We start from the raw sequence: 15582 nt of genomic DNA on the forward strand, positions 1-15582 counted from the left end.
AGACAAGAAGCGCACCATGGCAAGGGTCAGAGGCAAGATGGCGAGCACTGAGGGCTCTGCTGGAAGTCCCGGAGTGCCGAGAGCAGGCGCTGCGCATGCGTCTTGCCTGCGGCCTCAGCGGCGCTGGTGCGCAGGTCTCTTCACTTCGACCGATGGTGGCGACACGCGCAAGTACACGATGCACAGCCATGGCGGGGCGTACATGAATCACTCACCTACATCCTGTGCAGCCATGGCGGGGCGCACATGAATCACTCACCTACATCCTGTACATCCGTGGCTGTGTGCATACAAATCACTCACCTACACAGTGCACACTGCACAGCCAAGGCTCCACCTACAACCTGTACAGCCATGCATGGCTGAGCGCAAGTATATCTCACCTCCATGGCACAGCAATGGATGTGTTCAGAATAACCAGCACACAATAGTCCGCTGTTCCGCATCCGCCTCTCGGTTTCATGTATTGCGGGATAAATCCCAAATAATTGACGGGAAACCATAAAGGTGCGCGGCTGGACAGCGGGCATAGCTGCTGTTGGTGAAGCAAGAGGCAAACCATAACAGTGACGCTCACTGACATAGCATGACGCTGAGTGACGCTGAGCTGTTATACATAGAGTGTTGCACTGCAAACACACATGATTTGTTTTGAACATGACAGGGCGGTCCACTCAAAGTATTTAAATTGCCGCGTAGATGACGTGAACAAGCATGTTTGTGGTTGACATGTGATGCCGTTCAAGCCGCTCGAGTCCACACATATACATTTGCGTGGCAGCTAATTGGAAAACGTTTTCATTGTGTACGTTACTGGAGCGTGCGTGCTCAAAACAAGGAGTATAAATTTAGAAACACCAGTTCACTCTGATGTTTTTTGAAGCGTGCACAATACAATGGACCTAAACTGCGCGATGCTGATAGTATTAAATATTGTACATCCTCACCCACGCAATGGAGTAGAGCAAAAATATTTAACGGTCTCAGCTTGATACAAGTTTCCGGATGACATTGTTGGGAAGAAGATTTTCATGAAATTCTCTTTTAGGAATTGGTTTTAGGTACTATATTTCTTTACTTCTCGTGTAAGTTCTGTGACAAGTTCATGTAGACATCATGTGTACGTCATCTTTTTGCATTCATTTCGCATCACATCTCCAGACACGCATGCAAAACTCATGTGTACAACTTTTTTAAAAATTGCGCGCTTTTCTTTACTGAAACTTAACACAGATCAAATGAGATCAGAAAATTCCGTACTTGCTAATTATATTCGATCATAACCGCGAAAAATTCGTCCTGCGTGCATTCATTACAAGTTGAATGTAGTTAGCAGAATGACAGATTCTCAACACTGCTAGGAAAAACGCCATAAGAAGGTCTGACCGGCATTTTAATGGCCAACTCCCCGTGAAATTAAATTACGTCGCTGTTCTTATATCCTGAAAACAACCTCGACACGGCGCAATTTTACGGAGTGGCTGGCCACCAGAGTACCAGTCACATCGTTTTTTCACCGCTATTTCGAACAGTGTGCATTCAAAATACAACTCCGTTGTTTTTTAATGATAAATCCCGTCTTATTGTCAATCGCTTCAGCTTGAAGAGTGAGCAGTTGAAGCTCTGGACGAGCAGGGCGTTACTCAGTGTATGAAGCAAAAGTACCAGAGGACCTCACAGTGCTGTCTATTCAGCTCATGAAAAATATTCGTGAAAAGGCGGTCTGTACAACAATGACTTCATCAAACACGCATTACTGCATGTAACCTGTAAGCCATCTAAAATGAATCGGAAACGCAGCAACGCGCATGATCTGAAAAAATGTTATGCCATTTGAGTGAGATGAACGAAGAACTTACTCTTCGATAGACCATTTAGCACCCATTGCCATGCGAGGATAGCGAACATATAGTACTAAAGTTAATGATTTTTTGTACCATCATGCGGTGTCGCCAAACTTGATAAAACTACGCGTTGATATATATTTCAAGCGAAATGAAATTATTGCAAGTTACCTCTCCTAATTCATCACATCATGAACATCACTTAGATAACTCGCGACTTTTCTGATTTGAATAAATCATGCAAGAATGTCGCGGGCTAGGACTTAATATTCAACCTCGGCATTAATTTTCATAGAAATAAATAAACATCTGTTAATTCACTCTAGAAATTAAACTAAAAATTATTAGGAAAGTTTACCAATGACATTCAAAGCCTACTCAGAAGCATATCTGTACACTGTACGTACAGCATTCACATGCCACCGAGCAAAGGCACTGATGTACACTCAGTGTAAAATAAGCAGTGTTCAGTGTTTACGTCCTTCAGGTTCTTCATCATCGAGAAATTAAACGCTCGCGCGCCGCAAAATGCCTGCAGACGCGAGCTAAACGGTCAAACCCTGACGTTCAAATGAGCTGTTCCATAGCGCTCCATCAGTTGGAATGCGTCATTATTTACTAGATCATACGAAAAATTCATTTTTATACAATGATATCCACATTCAATTAGCGTCTATCAATAGACTCTGAAGAACAAGTCTCGTTCGTAAAGCTTATATGACGCTCTAATACTGGTCGCTTTTGATTTTGAATGCTCGAGATTCTCTAGGATACCCTGCATTGAGCTCGGATGCACTCTAACGTTTCTTCATTTCAGCACAGAATTTAAGCTAATTATGGAGAGCCATCAGATGGTTAATGGCCTTGATGACACGGGAGCGCCAACCCTGCGTTGAGCTTATGAGGTTATGATGGCTTCAGCAGCAGTTCAGTTCGGATTACTATAGAGTCATTTCGGTTCATGTGTATTTCGCACAGTGTAAACACGTAACTAAACAAGATATAATCTTGTTTAGTATAATAAGATATAATCTTGTCTAGGACTGCCAATATTACGGCGCACTTGGTAAATGTTAAACTCAGATTTTCTCAAAATACTTTTGCCGAGCGATGGACCTGACAGGTCATCACTACACGCCATGTCGGCCATCGTGAAAACAAAAATTTGAGCCGTACTGTTTTGTGCCGCCTTATGTTGGATTGAGGGGAAATAATGGTTTACTTCGAACTTATCCGATTGTGAAGCTAATAGCCAATTAATGATCACTAAGGTAATGTGAATATGGCTTACAAATGAGTTGTTTGGCAATAAATATTGCCTCGTGACTGAAGGAAATGATGACCAAAATTTTTGATGCAAGAGACGAATGCTCTATTTTAATGACCGCAATGTTCATGACTTGAAAAAAGTGACGTAGGAAGAAATCTACTTAAACATTACCAGATTAATAATTTTGTTGCATATTTTTTATTAATGACTACTGATATTTTTGCTTAATGACTAATAATAATAATTATGAACTATTTTATATAATTTAGCAGTAATATTTTCAAAGTTTTGATAGTTGTGTGTCTCATATTATACAAGCATGACGTGAGATATAATGTAGAAAAAATTCCACAGAAATAGCAGTGTACATAAAGCAAGAAATCTGATCAATCCTTTTTTATAATTTTAATGTAAGAACTAATTATTCATAATTAAATAAAATAGGATTGAAGCCCTGTAATAATTTGGGATCGAAGTTTATTTAAACTGCTGAAACGCAGGATAAAATGCAGCACCATTCGCTGATGAGCGACTAACATAATCATTAAGTATGTTCCCTCAGAGGAATGAGTGAGACGTTGTCCAAATTGCATAAAGACGCACTTCTTGCCTTTGTGTGTGTTATCCATCCCGGGGCCATGCTTTCAAAAAAAGTTAAGAGATCGTAAGTTCATCAGCCAATCATTGTCGGCCTTTCAAGCAAAATCCACCAATCATAGACAAGAAAATAGAGCGTATAAGTACTTACGTTCATGTATCAAATTTTGAAAGTATGGCCCCCGGTTTGGCCTGACAAAATTGGCGTATCAGTGCTACGCCCGTTTTCGGCTCGTGCTGTAGTAAAGAAATTGTAGAGCTATATTTGGACAATGTGACCCTTTCATTTTATTGTGTTAATACGCCGGAGAAAAATGAGCGCTGACAACTGAGCGCTTCATTTTTTTTTTATTGAGCGATTCATTCATTTCTTTATTTGCGGAGAAACTGCATCGCGCACGCAAAATTTCTGGAAATATAATACGGTTTAACCTGCTAGCAAAAATTCAAAAATATAATTAAATGTTAAAGCTCAATTTATGGTGACATTAACAATTAACTCCATCAAAATTTACAATTAATTCTCGATTTAATGGTGAAAATCCGCTGATACAATATGATCACCAAGCGTGGCAACGAGATGCTTGCGTTTCGTCATTTTAATAGAATGTATTGAATCTAAAATTTTACCCTTTTATTTTTTATAATAGATCGGCAATGAATAAATTTCTGTTCAAACTTCCATGCTAAAATTTCTTCTTTGATGAATTAGATTTCTGCCTCACAAGTTCTGTAATGAAACCGCGAACTTGAACGCGCTTATACTTGATAAACTCGAAACTTGTGCAATAAAAAGTTATCAATACAAAACTTGAACAAGATTGAAAAAACTTTGTGAAAATTTACAACAAGCTTCCACATTTGAATTCTAGGTATTCAAATTACACTCATTTTGAAACTTTGAAGGTAATCTAGAGACACGCAAACGCAAGGTAAAAACGTTCGCAAGTCGTTCTCAAGATGCGTGTAAAGGAAATGCAGACGACGACAAACCACCTATCGTCAATGCCACTAACTTCGCCACAGCACTTATGTCGCCACCCTTCAAAAGAGACTATATATTTTGTTAACAAAACTGACCTTCAACTTACCAGCGCAATCGAAAAAGCTTCTTAGTTATTATGGGGCAATCGAACCCATCAAATAGAAATTCTGACCAGTATTATACGGCTTTTACTGACGAACGGCACGTTAAGTGCAGTAACTGCTGAGTGGCGACTTATAGTGTCATTGACGGTACACGTGTCTAGAAAAGTGAACATATACGACGACAAACAACGGGCACGTGCCGGCAGGCAGTAAAGGCGATCGATCTGCCATGGAGCAGCGCAGGTAAGCGTGCCACGAGGTGTACGACAGAGGAACATGGCAAGGCGAAAGTTATTGCTCAGTCATCCTGGTGTCAGCTTCCAGCTACCAGGCTTTCAGATGCAAATTTCTTTAATGACGGTTGAGTTATTCCTAGAAAAAGGTTTTCACTCTGCCTGCTCTGACCCAGCTAGCTCTGGGCCGAGCATTATCCAATTAGCAGCGGAAACTGCTTATACTCGTACGTTGATTTTCGCAAGCCTCCTTGATATGATCTGTACTATATATAATTTCATGGTAAAGAGAATTGTCGGTAAAAGGAAGAGTTGAACGCGGAACACAGCATTAAAATAAAATAAACCCTAGTAATGATAAATCTGGAAATTATTGCACCAGCTTCTAATGTCAGGAAAATTTAAGGGTGTATTATGCTATGAATTACTGAAGAACATTTTTTTATCACTACAACATTTTCTTGCTATTTAGGCCTATTTTCTTGCTTAGCTTGCAACGTTACGTGACTGGAGTGCTGGAAGGCGCAGAGTGACGCACTCAAAAGAAAAAATAAGCTTATCGACCGCACTAGACCTCGTAACTCAACTCAGGTATTCACTCTAATTTGCTGTGAATTAGGAACGAATAAATACTTAAATGCAAGGGAATAAGATTAAAATAAAAATGTAAGTGTACTAATCCAAGGGTTCAATTCTGCAACCAAAATTCATGACTATGGAGGACGATAACAGACATATGAATATCAATACATTTTTATTTACACGCTGTTGAAAGTAGGAACGAAGTTTCTCAGATTCAATACTAGTTGATAAATTGGTGATCTAACTTCTAATTAAAATTTTTTATTCAAATATTGACTTTCCAATCGAACAAAGGATTTCTAAAACTTACCTCTCTCCATGGCTTGTTGTCATTCAGATGAGAGGAAAGAAGTTTTGCTGGAAGGCATTCAGGTCGAAGTGATGTCAAAGTTTCCATGAATTCTTCATGTGATGTCTTCTTAAATGTTTCAAAGTTTTTTCTTCATTCAAAATTTATTGGAGAACAGCTTCGTGGGTGCAGTTGAATGACGTATTTTGTTGTCTTGAACTGAAGAGTGACCCGTGACTATGAGAGACGGCTTCCACTATCTCATTATTTGTTCAACGCAGTAATGAAGTTTATTGAATTCTTGGTACTTGTGCTAGTGTTCCGGTCCAGTAGATGCAGTAGCAGCAACAAGCCACTGAGTTTAAGCAACTTCAGCAACTGGATTTCCGATATATTTAGTACAGTTGAGGAACACAGATTTGCCTTAATACGACTGTATAGAATTGAACGTCATATGCCTTTTGGAAAAGTAACCTTATGAATTACTCGGGATATACTCACAGTCTTTCGAACAATATTACTTATTGATCGACATTAATAAGTAGCAAGTGACACAAAAATTACACTTGAGACAAACATTAGTGAAATTAATACAGCAAACTCATGATCTATACGCTTAACTTATGATGCAAACATAATTCAAGAAAACAGTTCCACCGTCCAATATGCAAATCCCTACACAATTGTTAAACTTTTTTTGAAAATTTGGCTGTGGTGTGGCGACGAAAATTGAAGACGTTTGAAAATTATGATTTGGAATTTACTGTGTTGTAATATTCATGATCACAAACCTTCAATCGTATAGGTTATTTTAGTCTTTATTAATTTACAGACAAAGAGTTCCTTCGACAGAATTTTGCAAAGTAGCATCGAGTATCGTATTTCAATGCTGCAGATCATCACGTGAATGAAGATCGCGTACGTGGGACTTTGGCACTAATATTATACTAAAATTATTTTTCAATGACCAGCTATGAATCCATATACAATCGTACGCTCTCATGGCTTAAAGGATCACCCCAGATGAATAACTGTAACAATTCGACTTTCATTTGATTTTTAATCCTTTCGAACTTGTGTAATAGGAAGTCATTGTTAGAGATGCAGCATAGAAAGGAAGTCATTGCTATAGAGACGCATCATAAATTTGAGTTCTTCAAAGCTTTCGCGTGTATAAACCTAAATCATTTAGATGCGATGAAGGCATTTGGCGTCATTGCACTCATTAATACTCGAAAAATCAAGGTTACCATGGAAACATAAACTGGCACAAGAAATAATTTTCAGCTGGATATTAAAGGTTTCATTTAATACTTTGGCCTTTCATAGCATGATGCAAAACGCAGCATGCCTTTCATATGAGATAGGATATCATCACAACGCACGAATGTCATTACACTTATGATAGAATAAAACGTAGCGTCTAAATTCATCAACAAGGTAATAGGTAAATCTATATACAGACATCCATCATGAGCATGCGTTAAGGAGACATTCATATTAATCTTGGATAACAATGCATAATAAAGATTCTAGTCAAGGTAGTCATGGGTTGATATACAAATTTGTTAAAGACGTAGTCAAAACAGTGTGTTAATATAAAGCTTATATATACTTACATAAATCTTTAGCTTATATCTTATTTAGGAGATCAAGCATAGATATCGAGCGGCCTTCTGAAGGCCTGATGTGTTTGCAACATGAGCGCGTGAAGATAATACATTTAATTAAGAAGCTTGTAATAAACAGCGAGCGATTAACCCTTGAATCTTGTCCAATCCCAGGAACAAAGAATTCTTTCCTTTGTTACATAACCTATCCCTGAAAAAATTACAAATTACATAGATTTTATGGGAAAAGGAGGCAAGCTTCCCGACTTCATTGTTCGATTCATAGTCTTCCGGTAAACGGCCATGCCAACAACGAAAACATCATCTAAATTATGACCGCTAGCACTAAATGGTGCAGCGTTGAATAAGTATCTAGATGTTATATTGTTTTGGGCTGCCTTCAACGGCCTTGCATTCATCTTTTGTTTAAATATGTCAGTTTTATATAGACTTCATCGAAAATTCTTCTCTTAGTTTCTGATTCATCACACTCATTATAAGTTTAGATGTAACACTCATGCTGAAAATAAGAATTTAAGAGCAACGTTCGTCTCTTGAATTCGGATTAGTAAGAAGAATTACAAGAAATATTTAAAGCAAATTTAATACAATTGAAGATTTGCTCTGTGTTGTAAATTTTCCAGTAGCTAGAATTATTGGTGCTTATATAATGACTTACGAAACATTTAAAGTGCTATAGTAAATCGTAATTTATATGTTATCGCCGCCTCCTGACACTGTACCGACACATAGCCATGCTAAGCATAAGATTACGACCTCCATTGATATAATAATAGTCCAGGGAATAATAGAATATGAAAGACATTTCAAGGGATAAATTACCCATGCATTTGGGGTTATCAAGAGAATATATTAAGTCTAAATATGGCTTGACCATACGAGGAAAACGAGCGATCAATATTCCTGTTATTGCTTTACCTTGGCATAATAGTTTCATGAGAGCTGTGCACAGAAATACTATTCTTATATGACAACAAAAGCATAAACTACGTTACCTTTTGTGTGTTTTATATACATTTTTTGTTTGCACTCGAAATAAACTAATCAAATAACAATCGATTACATCACTGAAAAACCTGATCAATCCACACTACGTCACCACTATCCTTCCCAAACTGCAAATTAATTATTCTCGAAGTTTTCAAAGCGGCCACCGAAAACAATTTCGACAGAGATTCAATCTAAGTAAATTCATAAAACAAAATTCAGACCTTATGCTATTTATAAGACTGCAGCCTCCTTTGGTGCTACGACAATGTTTATCAGCTCTGCGTAGAATATATCAACAGCGTTTTCCATTCTACCTTACCTTTCGTATCTAATTATAAATAACCTTTGGGCCATCATCATATTTCGTATGGCAGTGATCAACAACTCGACGTCAGCCTAAAGTGTTTCAACATTGCTGCAATGAAATAAATTTGCTCAGCTTAATTAGAATCCACAACAGATCATGGTTCCAGGCTTCATCGTAAACATAGTAATAAAATTGCTTGGTTTCAGGCTTCATTGTAAACATAGTAATAGAATTGCTTGGTTTCAGGCTTCATTGTAAACATAGTAATAGCATTGTTTGATACTTTCACGTGAAACGGCTCTGCCAGAACAGTTCAGTGCACATTCCGTCATCGGCGAACGGTGGAAGCCTCATACGGTAATTCTTGCCTGGATATCGAGCTAAGAAAAACCGAAGTAATTTTCAGTTATACCTGGCCATTTTCACCTTATGAGGCAGTATTTTGAAGACAAATGACACCATGAAGAATCTTATTAAATTTCAACGTTATAATATTTTACTCTGAGCAGTTCAGCTGTCAACAGTGGAGAATTAGCGACATTGCTGCTGCATCACAATCAACGTAGCGGGTTCTTCTTCATCTAGGAGGGACTGTCAGGCGGACTCTGTTCAACAGAAAAGTAAATATAATGAGCATTAAACTCCTGCGTTATAGTAGGATATTAGCTAAAACCCTGTTAAGAACAATTTATTTTCTTTACGAATCAATATTTTAACTAAATCTAAACAATTTATGCGTGAAATTGGATTATTTGTGTGTCTTTAGGAACGCGAAAGTTAATTACGCTTAGTTCCGGGTGCCAATGCAACAAACATTCGCAGATGGCGTGGCATTGCCGGTCAATAAAAGACCTCCCTTCATTGGCGACCAATTGCCCCATCAAATGAAGCGGTCCACGATATGATGAGCGCGAGTCATTCAGTGAAAAGGGGCAAGAGTATTTCTCAGCAAATCTATATAGTTTTTTTTAAACATACGTCTTTGGCATACAAACTTTTGAAATAGTGATTTTCTCCGACAAATAGTTTATGATTTTGTTTGAATTATTCCAAACAAAGCATCAAAAACTCGAAATAATTTTTTTAACGTGCTCGTAAAGCGTCTCTTAATAAATGAAGCCAGTTTTTTTATTCATTTTTCATTTTTTGGTAAACAAATTTGATTGATAAGATCAAGGATGGATTATGAAGACAGCTAATGAATAGAAAACGCAGTTCTTTACAGTTCTCCATGGCAAATGATGTCATTTGTTTCGTTCACATGAACTTGGTAAAATAAAAATAAATAATAGAAGGTTGACAGCACGAAATAAATATAGACTTAAAGAGCCTTCAAACTTTTATCGGAAGGTAAATATGAGAATTTGCACAGTGAAATCACATGAGAACTTGCTTCCTAAGGTTACAATGTAAACAATTCTCATCAATAAAAAATCAAATTCTGCTTCATGCCATCTCTTCCTCTCAGCAGTAACTGAATTTCTATAATCCTATCCTTGAACCACAGCACAACATTGCATTTCCATAAGAATTAAAAAGTAAAGAAATCATCAAGTAATTTCACCACATCTTCAATGAAAACATATGGGAGACCGACTCCATCACCAGCTCAGAAACTTTAGGCAGACTAATGATAGAAGTTCATTTCTCTACTCACACCTGACTATTAAAATTAATACTATCTACTCACACATGACCTCGATTAAAGTCACTACTATCTACTCACACATGACCTCTATTAAAATTACTACTATCTACTCACACATGACCTCTATTAAAGTCACTACTATCTACTCACACATGACCTCTATTAAAATTACTACTATCTACTCACACATGACCTCTATTAAAATTACTACTATCTACTCACTCATGACCTCTATTAAAATTACTCCTATCTACTCACACATGACCTCTATTAAAATTACTACTATCTACTCACACTTGACCTCTATTAAAATAACTACTATCTACTCACTCTTGACTTCTATTAAAATTACCACTATCTACCAGTACCAGTATCTACTCACACATGACTTCTATTAAAATCACTACCATCTACTCACACATGACCTCTATTAAAGTCACTACTATCTACTCACTCTTGACCTCTATTAACATTACTCCTGTCTACTCACGCGCTCCTGAGAGACCAGGGAGCTGCGGTTGCTCTTCATGCCGAGGTCCATGCCGAAGGGGTTGAGGTTGCGTCGAGGAGGTGCAGGAGGTGCGCTGCGTGTCGAGTACTCGGAGGCTGAGCGATGGTGGTGAGGGTTAAACCCGCGGCCTTCCTTGCCAGAGTGCCTACCTTCCACGCCATAGTCACTGCACACGTCATCACAAGTTACATGTGGTGCATGACACTATACCGCCCTGCAGTGGTGCATGACACTATACTCTCAGAATTTGCTGTCAGCAACACCAAAAGAGTCTTATCTATGGTATATCAAGAAATGAGTAAAAAATATTACATTAATGCCCAGAATCAATTTTATATTTTAAATCAGAATTGGCATTGGGAAATGCTGCGAAAATGAAAGTACAGTACGGACAATTACCGACCTACCTGTGTACGGACGCCTGAATTGATGCTCGGAAATGATGCAGAGATGAAGTGGCCCCAAACTCAGAGCGAGGCACAAGAGGGCTTAGGTCGCCAAGGGAAATGCCACTCATCTTTCGCGCAACAGAAATAGGCACATTAGGTTCGGCGAAGCCTGGATCGTCAATAGGTTGGGAACCGCAGAAAGAAGTTTCGAGGAGCATGTGCGATGGAGAAGGCGATCTTCCGCCTCCTATGGACCCAGCCTCTGAACCCAGAGATGACAAACGACTTCGTCGACCAGCCTGTGGAGGAAGTAGAAAATCGGCCCAGTTGTCGGGAATAGGGGATTTGCGTTCGGACAGAGGTACTTTGTTTTGTGTAGATATAGTTGAGAGCTTGGCAATGCAATCGTTCACAGGGGCTAGGAGTCTTTCTAAATCGGAACTCTCATCGTGGTTGGCCTTGTCTTCTCTCTTCTTGATCTCAGCAATCTTTTCTCGTATCGTCGTCAACTCTTCGCTAGAAGATTGGCTACCTAATCTTTCACTATCTGAAGATTTTTCTGAACTATCGTCCCGGTCTGGAGTGGAAGTCAAGGATCGCAAAGATGCAGGCAAAATATCTTCAGATAATTGACTGTCTAATTTTTTCCTCGGAGAACTCAAGTCGTCTGGGTGGTAGGAGTCGTTCATCTTGCTGGCATCAGCACGCATCTGCTGTGTTAACTTTGGCTTTCTGTGTGGCTCTGAAGTTCCGGATGGTTGGGGTAAAGGCTTTTGCTGCTGCAATGTTTTTATTTGTTTGACTGGTTTCATATTTATATCAGGAATTTCTTCAAAATTTATCCAGCTCTTGGGTGCTTCAAGGGGAGTTGTCTCTCTTGAAGAAGGTGACTTTCCTTCTGATCTCGTTCTTTGTTTGGTTACTGCCGCAAAATTGATTTCATTTCCGTGCAAGCTGTTTTCTCTGCGCTCACGTCGCAAAGTACGAGGACTCTTAAGACCTTCTTGACAAAAATCCTCCCAGCTTTTAGATGATTGCCTCACAACATTTTTTGCAGGTATGGTTTTTTTAGGTATTTTTATATTGATCTTCTCAGTTTCTAATTCACTTCCTTGCTGGTCAATTGACTGCTTAAATTGTTCTAAGCGACATGGATGAATAGGAGTGGCACTTCTTGGTCTCTCGATAGACTGGACCATCTTCAAACTACTCGCACGCTCCTTAACTGGTACCATGGGGGTAACCTGAGACCGCTCTAGCGGCAAAGTAGTTGGTACGTACGGCAACTCATCTTCTTCGCCATTATCGTGTCCCACTAACTTCTTTATCTCAACGTCTGAAGAAACAGTGTGATCGTCTTCGATTCCAAGCTGTTGTTTCTTTTTCAAATAATCGATTTCTGATTCTCTCTCGGATTCTGATATGGAATCTTCTTCGGGTGGAATTTTAACTTTAAGTTCTTCTTGCTTTGGTGCCTCTGCGATGACTTCTTCAGTTTTAGGAATAACTTGAGCACTGTTCTCTACTTCTAAAACAGTGTCTTGCTTCTCTTCGGCTTTTGCAGCTGCTTTCTCTGCTATTTCTTTTTGTCTCTGCTCTAAATCTTCAATGACTGATTTATAGGGCGATGCAGCTCTTACATGAGGCTTTGGCTCTGTTTCATGATCTTTCAAAACATCAACATTACTTTTCATTTGTTTATCAGCTTGGGGGGATTTTGGTCCACTACCTCTTGCTGTTTTCGGGGCGAACGGGTCATCGTCAGTAACCTCACTTCGATCAGACCCAGGTGGTGAAAATTCTTTATTTGAATTAAATGTGAATTCAATTTTCATAATTGCTTCGCTTGAAGACTTACTTTTTTCCTCCACTCGTTCTTCGTCCCCTTTGGAGGTAGGATCATCTTTTCTTTTCGATTTCGGCTTGAAAATGGAAAGAACCGTTTTTCTTTCCAGAGATTCGTCGTCAAATTCTCGATCTCTACTTTTGCTTCTACTTCTTGACCTGCTACGTGACCTGTACTCATTTCTTGCGGATTTTATCAATTCGCTAAACGGACTCTTCCTTCCGGTCGCTGAACCTGGCGAATCTGGTGTGACGGGACTGAGGGCGGCATCACCCCTGCGAAACAAACTCGAAAACGAACTTTTACGTGAAGTTGATGGGGTTGAATTGCCACTTCCAGGGCCTGCATTTTCTTTATTTTTCTTTCCAATGTACTTCTTACCAAATTTTGGCGAGGCCGTTGGAGTGGTAGAAATAGATTGTTTTCTTGCTGAGTCGGAAAGTATTGTTGCCGAGGTTTCTCCATATAAGGGTGGAGGTGGAGGAGGCACTGGAGCAACGCCTGTTTTTCTTAAGTCTTTCAAGTCAGGAATGTGTGGAGGTAGCACTTTCTTCCCTAAACGAGGTGATTTTGACGAATTCGGGGACTCAGATGACTCTTTTCTTTTGTGTGTGGCTTCTGAAGAACTCATTTGGTTTTCAATCGCTCGTGGCCTGTTCTCGGAGGTACCGGAACCTCGTTCGGGCGTATTACGTGGCGAAGATTGATGTATTCTCGTAAGCTCCTGATCAATTTTGTCTCGTCTCTCCTGGAATTGTGATTTCTTCGGTGCCCCAGAGTCCGATGTTAAAGACTTGGTGGACGTCGTAACACTTGAAGGTGTTTGCGACGCATCAGAAGAATTAAAAGGAATCAATGTAGGGGATTCAGAGAATTCTCGATCGTCTGTTGGTGATACTATTGATTCTAAATTATCCATTGCATAGTCTAATAATTTGTTTGTTGTCATTGGAGGGTCTTCCAAATCTATGCTGGGTTGTAGTATGGGCTTATTACCACAGAAGGAAGTTTCCAGCAGCATTCGGTGAGGTGATGGTGAACGCCGAACATGGGACCCAGTTGAACCTAAAGATGACAGCCGACTGCTGTGGCTACTAATTACAGGTAATAAATTCTCACTAAGCACAGAAGAAGAAGATTCCTTCCGATCAAACTTTGAAATCCGTAAAGCTTCTTCGTACTTTTCAGTTTCTGCCTTCTTTGCTTTCTCTCTGGCTCTTCTGAGTCTCTCTTCTTCGGCTAACAATTCTTCAGTACTAGTCTTAACATCGGACATTTCTTCACAATAATCTTTCTTTGTGTATCCTATGAAAAGTTCCTTATCGGGAGTGGAGTCTTTCGAATCAGTGTCGTGTGCAGATGAAGTCGAGGCAGCGGACACACGAATCCTAGGTGATGTTGGCACGGTGAGTGCTGCTATCTTGATGCTCGGTGAGAGAGGCGAGATAGGCTCTGACGCTTCTCCTATGCCTACTAACGTGTTTCTTTCGTCGGCACTGCTTGAATCAGACGTAGTCTTATCCATGCTGAGATCCTCGAAGGATGCGAGAGGCGCGGGACCCATTTTCCGCTGCCGGGACGAGAGGCTTGACAGTTTCTTTTGTCTGACTTTAGTGAGCAATCGAGTATCAGAACATTCAGCAGCATCGACATCTTCGTTTGCTCCTGAAGTCAGAAGAGATTCATCATCAGGATTGTTAGTGGTTGGAGAACGGCTTGTACTGGCAAGTGAGGCCATCGCACAGGCTTAAAACCGTGCAGTGGAGTTATTGGAGATTTAGTTAGAGGACGAAACTTAGAGAGAGTGCAGGAGTCAGCAGGACGAAGGAGGGGGAGCGTCGCGTCTAGGCAGCGGGTGGGTCGTCCCGCGCGGCAGCCTTAGGGCGCCACGTCCCTCCCGACCTCGTCGTCACGCAACTGCACGGTAAACAAGGGTTAATTATGAGGCGCTGTCTCACAAAGGTGCCAATTATGAGATGCCATTCATATCAAATAGGATAAAAACCTCATGCAGGCCTCCATGAAAAAACTAACATTGACTGATGAGACTTTGTTCATAATATTTGTAAATCATGATTATAAAATATACTGAAATTTCTCTGGTGTTTCTCACGAAGGCCACTTGATACTTATTAGATAATTCAGAGCTATGACATCAACCGTGAATGATTATTCGTGAATTATAATATGTGTTCCGCTCATGCTGAATCACATCCTACTCACATTAAATTTGATAACTGTATTTACAACAATTCATGAGCCCCACAATTGAACTATACGGCAGAATTTTATTCATTTCTCTGCCTGGTTATATCGATTTCAAACGACAAAAAATAAATATTGCAAGCTAACAAAT

At 39.6% G+C, this 15582-nt stretch overlaps 1 protein-coding gene across 1 annotated transcript; it reads right to left on the reverse strand.

The window, feature by feature from the left end:
* Positions 1–9381: 9381 nt before the first annotated feature.
* On the reverse strand, positions 9382–14964 carry LOC108681639 (PHD finger protein rhinoceros-like). The gene is made up of 3 exons (XM_018170692.2): positions 11399–14964; positions 10971–11157; positions 9382–9437 (listed from the first exon to the last, which is right to left on the reverse strand). The coding sequence occupies exons 1-3, from the start codon at positions 14962–14964 to the stop codon at positions 9414–9416; spliced, it is 3777 nt and encodes a 1258-aa protein (XP_018026181.2). The 3' UTR covers positions 9382–9413.
* Between the last annotated feature and the right edge of the window lie 618 nt (positions 14965–15582).

Source organism: Hyalella azteca, unplaced genomic scaffold, assembly GCF_000764305.2.
Source record: "Hyalella azteca isolate HAZT.00-mixed unplaced genomic scaffold, Hazt_2.0.2 contig3047, whole genome shotgun sequence".
Lineage (NCBI taxonomy): Eukaryota > Metazoa > Arthropoda > Malacostraca > Amphipoda > Hyalellidae > Hyalella > Hyalella azteca.

Bases quoted from the DNA above. Each gene is read 5' to 3' on its own strand.
- LOC108681639 (XM_018170692.2), bottom strand. From the start codon at position 14,964: ATGGCCTCACTTGCCAGTACAAGCCGTTCTCCAACCACTAACAATCCT. The intron at 11,158-11,398 runs GTAGGTCGGTAA...TGACGTGTGCAG, and splicing joins ATTCAGGCGTCCGTACACAG to TGACTATGGCGTGGAAGGTA. The intron at 9,438-10,970 runs GTGAGTAGACAG...TCTGTTGAACAG, and splicing joins CCCTGGTCTCTCAGGAGCGC to AGTCCGCCTGACAGTCCCTC.